Source organism: Rhinolophus hipposideros (assembly GCF_964194185.1).
Source record: "Rhinolophus hipposideros genome assembly, chromosome: X".
NCBI lineage: Eukaryota > Metazoa > Chordata > Mammalia > Chiroptera > Rhinolophidae > Rhinolophus > Rhinolophus hipposideros.
Window position 1 is genome coordinate 116,637 of NC_138046.1, and position 13,001 is coordinate 129,637.

The 13,001-nt window shown below is 44.9% G+C and overlaps 1 protein-coding gene across 1 annotated transcript; it reads left to right on the forward strand.

The window, feature by feature from the left end:
• Positions 1 to 952: 952 nt before the first annotated feature.
• LOC308494474 (histone-lysine N-methyltransferase PRDM7-like) lies at positions 953 to 12,941 on the forward strand (the record flags this gene model as incomplete). The annotated part of the gene is made up of 9 exons (XM_081042249.1): positions 953 to 1,019; positions 1,311 to 1,418; positions 7,120 to 7,169; positions 8,782 to 8,938; positions 9,565 to 9,666; positions 9,872 to 10,143; positions 10,522 to 10,589; positions 11,478 to 11,665; positions 12,766 to 12,941. 9 exons carry the CDS (start codon positions 953 to 955, stop codon positions 12,939 to 12,941), a joined length of 1,188 nt encoding a protein of 395 aa, XP_080898375.1.
• Between the last annotated feature and the right edge of the window lie 60 nt (positions 12,942 to 13,001).

Consider the following 13,001-nt stretch of genomic DNA (forward strand, 5'->3'; position numbering starts at 1 on the left):
CTATCTCCGGAGCAGCCCTGAGGGTCGGCCAGACCCCCCCCAGCAGTCAGGCCTCTGCGTCTCCTTGGGCTTCTCCGGCCTCGCACCTCAGGACTCCCCTCAAACACCCTCCGCCACATCCCTCCAGATGCCTTTGCCGCCTTTGCTGAGAGGCGCCCAACTGCAAGGGGGCGAAGGAAACCAAGCCCAGCTCCCAGGCGGCGGGGCTGTCGTGGCTGGGAGCCCCTCCGTCCCGTCAGTGCCCCAGACTTTCCCCACGTGCTCGGATCCTTGCTGGGGTCCCCACGTCTTCCTTCTGCGGACACCCTGCCCGATGGAGAAGACGGGCCTGGCTCCGGGCCTCGGTGGGGGCTGCCACCTCCTCTCAGCCCCTTCTCCTCCGCAGGCACCTGGGCCCGCGCCGGCCTCTGAGCCAGAACGGGTCCCCCACGTGGTCCCAGCACCATGAGCCCTGACAGGTCCCCAGAGGAGAGCCTGGAAAGAAACACAAGGAGAAGAAGGAGGAAGCCCAAGGTGAGAGGTGGGGCGGCCACGCCAGCCTGCAAGCGGGGTCTGCGGGAAGGGTGGGGACAGGGGCCTGGGGACAAGGAGCCGGTGCCCGGAGGACCGGACTCCCCGCCTGCACTCCTGGGCTCCCCTCGCTGTGCATGTCAGGGGCTCGGTCCTGTCTGGGGCGTGGGGGACAACGGGACACTAGGGTCAGCAGCTGCTGCGCCGGGAAGGCTGGGGCCTGCTCCCTCCGTCAGGACACAGCGGGAGGGAGAGAACTCTGCGTCCTTGTGTCACAGCGACCCCCGGAGGTCTCAGTCCACACCCTGCACACACGGGAGGAGAAGGCCCAGCCCGAAGCGCTGACTTGTAGTAAGTTACTGATGCAGCCTATTATTTTCTCGAGGCCAACGATGCTTTCAGGGACATTTCCATGTACTTCTCCAAGGAAGAGTGGACAGCGATGGGAGACTGGGAGAAAACCCGGTACAGAAACGTGAAAAGGAACTACGAGGCAATGCTTGCTCTAGGTAACAGGACGAGCTGGGGCCGTGAGCCTGGGAGCCCTGACACACCTACATTACTCGGGCTCGCTCCTTCTCAGGTGCTCATCTCCCTGCAGCTCCCTTCTGTGTGCAGAGTGACCTGGGGGGCGTTTTGTTCTTTTGTGTGACGGCAGGGCTGGCCCTGACGGTACCACACTCACAGTGCCATGTTCTACACCCTCCTGGCCTGTCCAGTCCATCCCAGTGAGCTGCTCTGGTGCTTTGTTCCTCCTTCAGGCTCTTCCCTTTCAGGACAGAGATTTTGCTTCGTTTCAGGTCTCAGAGCCTCTCGACCAGCTTTCATGTGTCACCACAAGCAGGCCATGAGACCCCAGGCAGACGACACTGAGGATTCTGATGAAGAATGGACTCCAAGGAAGCAAGGTGAGGGGCCAGGAGGACTCAGAGGTGCCGTCCTGAAACTGACCTGGGGAGATCTGAGCTGCCTGTCAGGGGTTAAGGAAACAGTGTTTGCTTGTTCAGCAAACAAGATGCCCAGAAAACAGTGTTATACAGAAAGCAGCTGTTCCTATCAGGTTCTAAAATGTGTAAAATAATTGTATGTTTACAGATAAATTAATAAGCAGTAACTGTATAGTAACCTGACAGTGAATAAGAAACAACAAATTCAGAATAGTTAGATCCCAAGAGAAGGAGGAAGATCTGGCAGGTGACTTGGCTATGTCTCCGTTAGTTTTTTGTTTGTTTGTTTTTGAATTTTGAAATATCAATAAAAAGATCTGAAGCCGTTGTGGCAGAATACTGAGGTCAGGAAGGATGATGGATGTATAAGTTTTCCATTGCAATTCTCCATGCTTTCCAAACGTTTACAATTTATCATTTAAAAAAATTATTTTTGCTAAACATTGCTACTTAAAGGGCAATTAAAGAAACCTTAGTTAAACTGTAAATCCACCAAAGAGCTTTCTAACATTAATCTTATAATAGTTCAGTTATTGCATTAAATGTCCTAGATGAGGAATCGATTAAGATATTATGTAAAGATATTTAATTTATTTATGTATATTTTATCACACCACATGATCTTCTTACTCCAAAATGAACCAGATTTTTTGTCTTGATTCTGAGAGAGGTTTTCATACAGCTATTTGGTCTCCCTGATGTCTCCCACATATCCCCTTGGCAACCACCATTCTATTTTGTTTTCATGAATTTGATTACTTTAGATACCATCCATAAGTGGATTCATACAGTATTTGTCTTTTTGTCATTGGTCTATTTTACTCAAGCACAATGTCCTCAGGGTTCATCCATGTTGTAGCGTATGACAGGATTTCTTTCTTTGTTAAGGCTGAATAATATTCCATTGTACGAGGTCTGACAATTAAGTTCGTGAACTTGCCACCGTGCGCTTACATTGGCAGCACTGTACAAACAGCTCGGTAAGGTTTCATAAACTTGGAATATCAGTGTCTCACAGCTGTGTTCGTGTTGACATGTGGCGGTGTCTTGCTGAGTGGAGTTTGTTATTGTTTTTGCGTGTTTTTGTGTGCCGTCTTGACAATGTCTGAGCTTGAATTAAAGCAACGAACAAACATTAAATTTCTTTTAAACAAGGCAAGAGTGTAAGTGAAATCAGGGACATGTTAGTCCAAGTTTATGGGGATAATGCCATGAAGAATATGGCAGTTTACAGATGGATTAAGCGTTTTTCTGAGGAGAGAGAGCGTGTCACTGATGAAGAGAGGTCAGGGTGGCCAGTAACGAGCAGAACTGACAAAATATTGCAAAAATGCATCGAATTGTGCGTCAAAATCATTGGCTGAGTGTGAGAAGCATAGCAGACCCAGTAAACATGGTTAGAGAAACAGTTAGGAAAATCTTAACTGAAAATCTTGGCATGAGAAAGATGTGTGCAAAAATGATCCCGAAGGAGCTCTTGCATCACGAAAATGCACCAGCTCACGTGGCACTGTCTGTGAGGGAGTTTTTAGCCAGGAAACAAATAACTGTATCGGAACACCCTCCCTACTCACCTGATCTGGCCCCCAATGACTTCTTCCTGTACCCGAAGATAAAGGAAATATTGAAAGGAAGACATGTGGATGACATTCAGGACATTAAGGGTAATATGACGACAGCTCTGATGGCCATTCCAGAAAAAGAGTTCCGAGATTGCTTTGAAGGGTGGACTAGGCACTGGTGTCAGTGCACAGCTTCCCAAGGGGAGTCGTTCGAAGGTGACCATAGTGATATTCAGCAGTGATGTATAGTACTTTTTCTAGGATGAGTTCACGAACTTAATTGTAGACCTCGTATGTACACACCACATTTTCTTTATCCATTCATCCATCGATGGACCTTTAGGTTGCTTTCCAATACTAGCTATTGTGAATAATGCTACAATGACCATGGGCGTGCAAATATTTATTCAAGATCCTGTTTTCAATTATTTTGGATATATACCCAAAATTTGGATTGATAGATGATATGGCAATTCTATTTATAATTTTTTTGAGGAGCATTTATACTGTTTTCCATAGTGGCTGAACCGTTTTGCATTCCCACCAACAGTGTGTAAGGGTTCTAATTTCTCCACATTCCTGCCAACACTTATATAACAATATAACATCTCATTGTAGCTTTCATTTGCATTTCCCTGTTGCATTTCCCTGTTGATTACTGGTATTGAGCATCTTTTCATATGCTTGTTGACCGTTTGTATATCTTCTTTGGAGAAATGTCTATTCAAGTCCTTTTCCCATTGTATTAGTCAGCTCAGGCTGCCATAATGAAATACCACAGACTGGATGGCTTAAACCAAAGTAATGTGCTTTCTCACAGTTCTGGAGGCTGGAAATCTGAGATCAGGATGTCAGCATGGTGAAGTTCTCTTCCTGGCTTGTAGGCAGCTTCCATCTCACTGTGTGCTCGCATAACCTCTTCTTTGTATGTGCATGCTTCTGAAGGGAAAGAAAGAGCGTATCTCCCTTCTGATAAGGGCACCAATCCCATCAAGAGAGCTCCATTCTCATGACCTCATCCAACCGTAATTACCTCCCAGAGGACCCATCGCCAAATACCATCACATTGGGGGTTAGGGTTTCAGTATATGAATTGTGGGGGATGGGGGACATAATTCAGTAAGTAGCACCCAATTTTAATTGGATTAGTTGGTATTTTATTATTGAGTTGTAGAAGTACTTTATATATTCTGGATATTAAACATTACCAGACAGATGTTTTACAAATATTTTCTCTGATTCCATTGTTATCTGTGTGGTTTGTTGATCTTTTTCTTTGCTGCACAGAAGTTTGTAAGTTTAATGTAGTCCCATTTGTCTATTTTTGCTTTTGATGCTTGTGCTTTTGGTGTCATATCCAAGAAAGCATTGCCTACTTGAAGCTTTTCCTCTAAGAGTTTTATAGTTTCAGGTCTTACATTTAGGTTTTTAATCCATTTTGTGTTGATTTCTGTATCTATGGTGTATGACCAGGGTCCATCTTCATCCTTTTATATGTGGATATTCTGTTTTCCCAGCACCATTTGTTGAAGAGGTTATCTTTTTCCCATTGTGTAGTCTTCAAACCCTTGATAAAGATCATTTGACCATATACTCAGAGTTTCTTTCCAGGCTCACTCTTCTGTTCCACTGGTTTATAGATCTGACTTTATGCAAGTACCATGCTGTTTTCATTACCGTAGCTTTGTAATATGTTTCAAAGCCAGAAAGTGTGAGGTCTCCAGTTTTGTTCCTCTTTCTCAAGATTGTTTTTGCTTTTAAGGGTTCTTTGAGATTCCATATTAAGTTTAAGATGGCTTTTTCTTTTTTCTTTTTCTTTTTAAGATGGCTTTTTCTATTCTGCAAAATATGCCGATGGAATTTTGATAGGGATTACATTGGTGGATGATAAAGGGATTCTACCAAAAGTAACCTCACAGGGTGATCTGATCATAAATCCCTAACAAGGCAGTCACAACCCAGCCATATAACTGTTTAGTAAAAGGCTTCTCTTTGCCTTAAGCAAGCCCTGTTCATTGTTTCTGTGCATCTAGGTTAACACACCTTTGAAATGCCTCTTTTCCCCCTCTGAAGCTTAACCCCCTCTGAACCCCTCTGAAGCTTAACCACCCTCAAGAGAGCACAGAATCTTATTAACTATCCTGTAATCCACTCCCCACGTTGCTTTCTCCCACCTCCATGTAAACTTCTTTACATTCCCTCCTTACTTCCAAATGCATAAAAGAAGCTGCAGACTGTTATTCCAAGAAGCATTTTTCTCACTCTGTTGGGCTCTTGCTTCCAGGCGTATACTCTGTTTGGCTCAAATGAATTTCTATAAAAATTGTCTACTGTTTGGACATTCTTACGTTGACACATTGAATCTTTAGATTCTGTTTTAGGTAGTATGGACAGCTTTACAATATTAAGTCTCCCAACCCATGAGCATAAAATGTCTTTTCATTTACTTGTGTCTTGTTTAATTTTTTTTAGCAATGTTTTATCATTTTCAGTGTACAAGTCTTTCACCTCCTTGGTTAGGTTTATTTATTTATTTATTTATTTATTTATTTATTTATTTTCCAAGTCAAATTGTGGTCCTTTCAATCTTAGTTGTGGAGGGCGCAGCTCAGCTTCAGGTCCAGTTGCCATTGGTAGTTGCAGGGGGTGCAGCCCACCATTCCTTGCGGGACTCGAGGAATCGAACTGGCAACCTTGTGGTTGAGAGCCCACTGGCCCATGTGGGAATTGAACTGGCAGCCCTCAGATTTAGGAGCATGGAGCTCCAACCACTTGAGCCATCAGGCTGGCCCTAGGTTTATTTTTAATTATTTCATTCTTTTTGATGCAATTTTAAAAAGGATTGTTTCCTTAAGTTCCTTTTTGGATTGTTCATTATTAGTGTATAGAAATACAACTGATTTTTCACTGTTGATTTTGTATCCTGGAACTTTGCTGAATTGATTTATTAGTTCTAACAGGGTTTTTTATGGAGTCTTTAGAAATTTCTGCACATAAGATCATGTCATCTGCAAACAGACATAATCTAACTTCTTGCTTTCCAAATTAGACGCCTTTTTGTTTCCTTTTTTGTATAAAGCTCTGGCTAGGACTTCTAGTGCTACGTTTGTTACATAACATTTCCTGGGGCGGAGAGACCAAAGAAAGAGGCTGACAACTCCATCATTATATCAAGTGTTTATTAAGGGAACTTACACATGAGACGCCTCTTGGGCTGCAGTGAGACACCATGGATGTCCTCTGCAAAGTGTGGCAGGAGCTATGGGGTTATACAGAACAGGGCAAGATGGATGGGGGTATGGAGTGTGACCACCACAGATAAGAGGGACATCCTTATATGCTAGCTTGGGGAAGGGTAATGGCGTGTTCCAGGAACCGACATGAACCAGCGTAGTGGAAGGGTGGATCAGACAGTCTCTGGGGATTCTGGGGAAGCAATCTCTGTTCTGGCCTGCATCTGACCAGATCTAGCATGAGGGTCCGACATCAGGCATCTCAGGGAACAGTCTCTCCTCCACAGTGTTGAGTAGAAGTGGCAAGAGTGGGCAACCTTGCCTTGTTCTTGACCTAGAACTAGAGCAAAAGCTTTCAGTTTTTTACTATCGAGCATGATGTTAGAAGTGGACTTTCCATAGATGACCTTTATTATATAATATTGAGGTAGTTTCCTTCTGTTCCTAGTTTGTGGAGTATTTTTGTCATAAGAAGCCAATTTATTTTTTAAATAAATGTAACAGATACCTTATGAACATAGGATGAAATATAGATGAAGCTTTTTCTTTTTTCTTTTTTTATTTTTAAGGAGGGTGCAGCTCACCGTGGCCCACACGGGGATCGAAACCGGCACCCTTGGTGCTACCAGCACCATGCTCTAACCAACTGAGCTAACCGGCCACCCTGAAGCTTTGTCTATTTTTAAACATTTTAGGAAAACTAGTTGATGCCCCCAGTAGAAGCCTAGGCCTTAATGATACCTTAGAAACCATTTCCAATGGTTTGTACTTGTCACTCTCTGATTCAGAGTTCTGTGTCCCCAGTAAGAATCTCCAGATTTTGGAAACATTTACCAACTAAAATACTGCTCTCTCATCACCTTTTAGTCAAACGTTCTCGGGTGGTCTTCAGAGTGGGACAGAGTAAACACCAGAAGGTGAGTAGTTCCCAAATCCTGTTGAGGAGAAAATCTTCCTCACGGACCCAAATGCAGGTAAGAGCCTTCCTTTCCTGGTCTCGTCTACACAGTGTCGGCATCATCATCATTTTAATAGTTAATAACACTGGCAACAACGCAAGCTGCCACTTGTTTTATTTTCACAATATTTCAGACTTTATTCTAAGAATTTTACATGAATACACTTACAACAATCCTGAGGTAGATACTATAACTATCGCCATTTATAGATGAGGAAACTGAGGTTTCAGAAGTACAGAAATATTTGATTATATGTCTGGATCACAGTGTCAGGGGTAGTGCAATCTAATCCAAAGCTGCTTCTCTAAACCACTTACAAACTCATTAGAATGTTCATCGTTTTACAAAATTTGCTCTGTCTCATCCATACATGTTTACATCATTCATCTGACTAATGAACTCAACCTCGGTTCTTTCTGCCATGCTACATTGAGAGGTGCACAACAACCCTGACTCAGGGAAGCTTTCTGGTATGAAGGCAGTTTGTGCAGTGAGTGGTCTCAGGGGAGAGAGGATAGAGGACCCCAGCCTCAGAGCCTCCCCAAGTAAAGGAATCACCTCCCGTCCCTGAGGAGCCTCAGGGCTGATGACTGAGAAGCAACAGATAATACAACAACTTTAGGACTTCATGTCGGTCACTCACTATTCCACAGACACTCATCCTTCTGCAAGGACTTTGTATCAGTCATTCACTATTCCACAGACACGCATCCTTCTGGAACTGATTTCAAATGCTCATTCCTGTAAGAGGAAGTAACAGCTTTCTCTGAGCTTAATCAGGTGAGGTTCATGTACTTTGGAATTATTTGGAATCAATGCCTACCTCTGCTTTGCGAGCTCTTTGAGAGGCTGGTCCAGACCTGATTCTTCTCAGAAGTCCCAGGCCCATCTCAGGGTCCCTGAGGGCCCCCTGAATGTTTTCTGAAGAAGTGATTCCACATTTACAAATTAAACTAGAAGTAAGAAGGTCAATGGATGCTGAAGATAATATCTGTGAGTTAGATTTCAAATATGGAGACGGCTGAAGGGGTAGGTTGATAGCAGGACTGTAATCTCACTTCCATATTGTATTAAATAGCCCACAAAACACTTTGGTGAGTGTTATTACATGTCATGGTCACTAACTCATTAAGAATGACCATGTTATGGATCAGGAAACTGAAGAGAACTACCTAGAGGTACAACCTTATTAAATCAGAATTGATGGGAACCAGTTAATCGAATTACAGATATTCTTTCCAAGATAGAGCAATTTGCAACTTTCAGCATCATTTTCTTTATTGTCTAGATACGTATGTTTCTCCCAACCATTTCTTTGTTCTATTCCCAATCTCTCTCACTCCTACCTTTACGGAAAAAGATGGAAGGAAAGAGCCTTAAGGCACGGGTTCTAGTCTTGGACTCATTACCCACACAGTTCCTTTCTGTTCCCTCTAATATTCATACTCCCCAGGAACTTCCAAGGGTGGTCGAAGTAGTAGTTAAAGTCATGCCTGTGAAAACACGTTCTAAGCCCTAAATAATTAAAGAAACGCATGTTATCTCTTAATATGTGGCTCTCACATTGAAGGCAACGTCCAGGGCACCATCAAGGAACAAACCTAGTTTGAAGGAATTGTCAGGAGCAGCAAATTTGCCGAAGGCAAGTGGCTCAGAGCAGACCCAGAAACCAGTGTCTCCTCCTGGAGAAGCAGATACCTCTGGACAGCACTCTAGACGAAAATCAGGTAAGAGAAAATAATTTGGGGACTTTAGTTCCTCTGAGTCGTCTGGAAAGGCTGATAAGTATGGCCGAGGTTTGAGGGGTGGACTTTGGCTAGGCCTGGGTTTAAGCTGGACTAAGCTGAGAACTGAGGTTAGTTCTGGGGCTTTGGGCAAATCTTATACATTCTCTGGGCTCCTGAATGCTCATCTGTAAAGTGAAGATAAGGATACAAAGCTCACACATTGTTTGAAAGCATTAGATTACATTTCAAAGAACTGACACATCCAAGTTGTCCAATAAACCCACCTGTGATAATAGGGACCGTACTTTCTTGGTGTTGTATGCTCAGTGCCTAACACATAATGGGCTCACAACAAATATTTTCTGAATGAGTAATTATATGAATGAAGCATTTTGTAAACAGAAAGACTGGGAAGTTAAACCTGATAATGTGAAGAGCTAGAAACTAAAATCGAATCAGCCATCTGTAGTTAGTGTGGAATCTGAGTCTCTGAACCAACAGTTAAGGGAGGACAAACAGAAAGACAGGTGATAATTTGATAGGAGGACATTTCGTGTTTTCTGGCAAAACAAGGGCTAATATTACAGAGCCCACCAACCTCAATCACCTACTCTTCTCCAACTTAGGACTGAGGAGAAAAGAGATTGAAAGGAAGATGTACAGCCTTCGGGAAAGAAGGGTCCGTACATACCAAGACGTCAATGAGCTCCAGGAGGATGACTACCTGTGTAAGTGACCCTCACAAACAAGGCTGTTATGTCTTGATATGATAGTTTGATCTGGTCATTTGGTCCCCAAATCATTTCCTTCCTCTCGTGGCCTGGAATACAGGATTGAGGCTCAGTGATGTGACTGCCCGGCCTCTCTCTGAAGCTCTCTATGTTCAGGAACACACACTACACCTTTCCTAATCCCTGTTGCTTTCGCCTCCAGATTGTGAGAAGTGTCAGAGCTACTTCATTGACAGCTGTGATACTCATGGGCCCCCTACGTTTGTAAAGGACAGAGTGGTAGAAAAGGGGCACCCCAACCGCTCAGCCCTCACTCTGCCCCCTGGGCTGAGAATCAGAGTGTCGGGCATCCCTAAGGCGGGGCTCGGAGTGTGGAACGAGGCGTCCGATCTGCCACTGGGTCTGAACTTTGGCCCCTACGAGGGCAAGATCACAGAAGATGAAGAGGAGGCCAACAGTGGATACTCCTGGATGGTGAGAAGCATCTACTTGTCCCCTGCCCCTGTGGGTTGGGGGTGCCACCTACATGCTGGCATGTGCATGGGGACGATACAGTTAGCTTTGTGTGCTAGGTGCACTTTGCATGAACATGGCACTCCTGTTTAAAGACCAGAGGGTAAGCGGGAGCAAAGTGGTGCAGACACAGCAGAGAGGCCCCTCCGTGAGGGGCTCCTACTGAATGGACAGATCAGCTCAGACGTGTAGATGGTGAGCGAGAAGCACGTCATGTAGTCTCAGTTGGCAGTGGGATCCATGCAGGCTGAAAGCGCCTGGATGACAGTGGAGCAAAATGATTCTTCTATTACCTCCCCCACCAAAACAAAGCCTTTAACTTCTTTCCCTGAACCTCAGATCAAAAAAGGGAGCAACTGCTATGAGTATGTGGATGGAAAGGACAAATCCCAGTCCAACTGGATGAGGTAAGGCCAGTAGCTGTCTGGGTTCCAGACAGGACCCTCATCAATCACAGGCCCCTGGTCCTTCCCTTCTCATCAAGCCTCCCTCAATGGTCCCCTCGATCCCCTGCTCTTTTTTCCATACAGTGCACTTTCATACCGAGAGACATGAAAAAAAAAGAAGATAAAATATGGTACATGTCCTCAAAATGCAACTCTCTATGCTGGACAATCTTTGGGCCCTGGAAAAAACCTTGAGGGGCCGAGATTCACTGGGGACCCTGGATTCATACATTAAATTAATCTAATGAACACTTATTCAGACAGTGGGGTTCCTTACACACACAGATCACACAACCCTAGTCCTTATGGAGGACTCACTGCAGACAGACACGAAACAATTTATTTTAGAAATCTTTAACTATAATTTTCCTATTTTTGAGTTTACAGTGCCAGGATAGCCTAAAACAAGGGACCTTTGACCTGTGAGGACAGCAAAGCACCCTAGCCTTGGTTCTAAACAGACCTGGGACCTGCAGCCTGCAGGGCATGAGCGAGCCACAGTCTGGCCATGGGCCTCTTGCCCTCCTGACCCAGCCCCTTTCCTTGAGGGGTTCTCTTTTATGGGGGATACAGAATGTGAATGAGCTTTATTGTCCTGTCTTGCTGTGCTGCGACAGAGACCTCCAAGGGCGGGGGAAGCTTTCTAGGCAGCACTTGGACGCAGGAGTCCACAGGACATTGTGCGAGGGGCTTAGATGTGGACAGAAAGTCCCCCAGGAGTGCAGGGGGCAGTGAGCAACATCAGAGCCTGACGGCTTTCAGTATCAGGAGAGGAGCTGGATAGGGATCTGGCACGTAGTGGGAACTTAGCACCTGTGTTTTCCTTCCTTTTACCTGTCTCAATCCCAGGTATGTGAACTGTGCCCGGGATGACGAAGAGCAGAACCTCGTGGCCTTTCAGTATCACAGGCAGATTTTCTACCGAACCTGCCAGGTCATCAGGCCGGGCTGTGAACTGCTGATCTGGTATGGGGACGAGTACGGCCAGCAGCTAGGCATCAAGTGCGACAGCAATTGGAAGGAAGAGCTCAGGACAGGTGGGCAGAGCAGTTCTTCTTCAAAAGGGAAATGCTCACAGTCCAACTCTTAGGGTACAATCCAGTCTAATGTCACTAAAGTTTCAAATCAGTTGCTTCAGAAATGAAGGGTTCATTTCATGCACCTTTGACTCTTAGGAACAATTTTTATATTTTTAATTTTTGTTCTGATCTTTTTATCCCCCAGCTGCATTTCAGATTGAAATCCTTTCACAGTCAATGGGACCTGACCCTCTGTCTTGTCCAATCTGAGTCCCACTTCCCGACAAGAAATCCAGGCCCATAGGGGTCCTCAATCAAATACCTTTTCAAATGGGAGGCTCAGATTCAGCTTTACGCAGATGCTCTCTTTAGCCACACCTCCATCCTGCCTTCCGTATTTGTGGATCTCCAGGCTGGGTGGTTCCTGATTTCACAGATCCTTTCTCCACATAGGACGTCACTAGGGACAATTCCACCTAAGGCATCAAGAGTGTTCTTAGCTCTCAACACAGTAAAATAGCTGCAGACACTGTCTTGCAGTGATACGCTTCTTAAAAGGCAAAATTCAGATAAGTACATTTGATGTTCTAATTGGCATTATTCATGAGTCAGCAGAAACCCATGTAGCGACTACCAGAGCGCCCCAAAAGGTTGTACAAAATGGACGGTTTTTACATGGAGAAGGGTGGGCAAGGGTGCAATTAGCAAAATAAAGGATTATGTGGGGGCTGGGACAGGTTTGGGGAGAAGAGCTTTTATCGTGCAGATTGCCTCTTCTTTCCTTGGGGTGGGATAAAGAGGGTCCACAGATGACCTCACTGGTATTGACCAGAAAATTCCAGAATGGTTGATGAAGACGGTTTCTGGGAGAGGCTGAGACTGCAGTTGGATTGGGTATTAAATCTAGTGTGTTTTCATGAGCTTTTAGCATGAGTGATGTCATTTGGGGCCTGTGGTTTTTCTCTTGTACATGACTTAGAAGATTCTTGTCTATGGGGAAGGGCCACTGCGGTGCCATCTATAAAAGGGCTGAAACTGCCTCTGATGCTTCTTGGAAGTCCCTAGCATGGGCAGTATATAGAAAAGGCCCTTGACAGGGGCTTTCTGGGTTTGTGAAGATGTAGTGCAGAACAATGGAATGAAAACAGACTGTAAAGCAATGCTTTGTGGGAGACAGAGCTTGCCTTGTCGACACACTGAGACCGACCAGTGGGGCCAGTCTCACCAGGACATAGCACACGGCCCAGGCAGCCTTGTCAACACCTGTCCTGACCCCAACTTTCTCTTTGACTGAGCCATTAACTGAGCCATTAACATTAAATCATTTCTCAACAGCCACAGGACAACTGTAGGC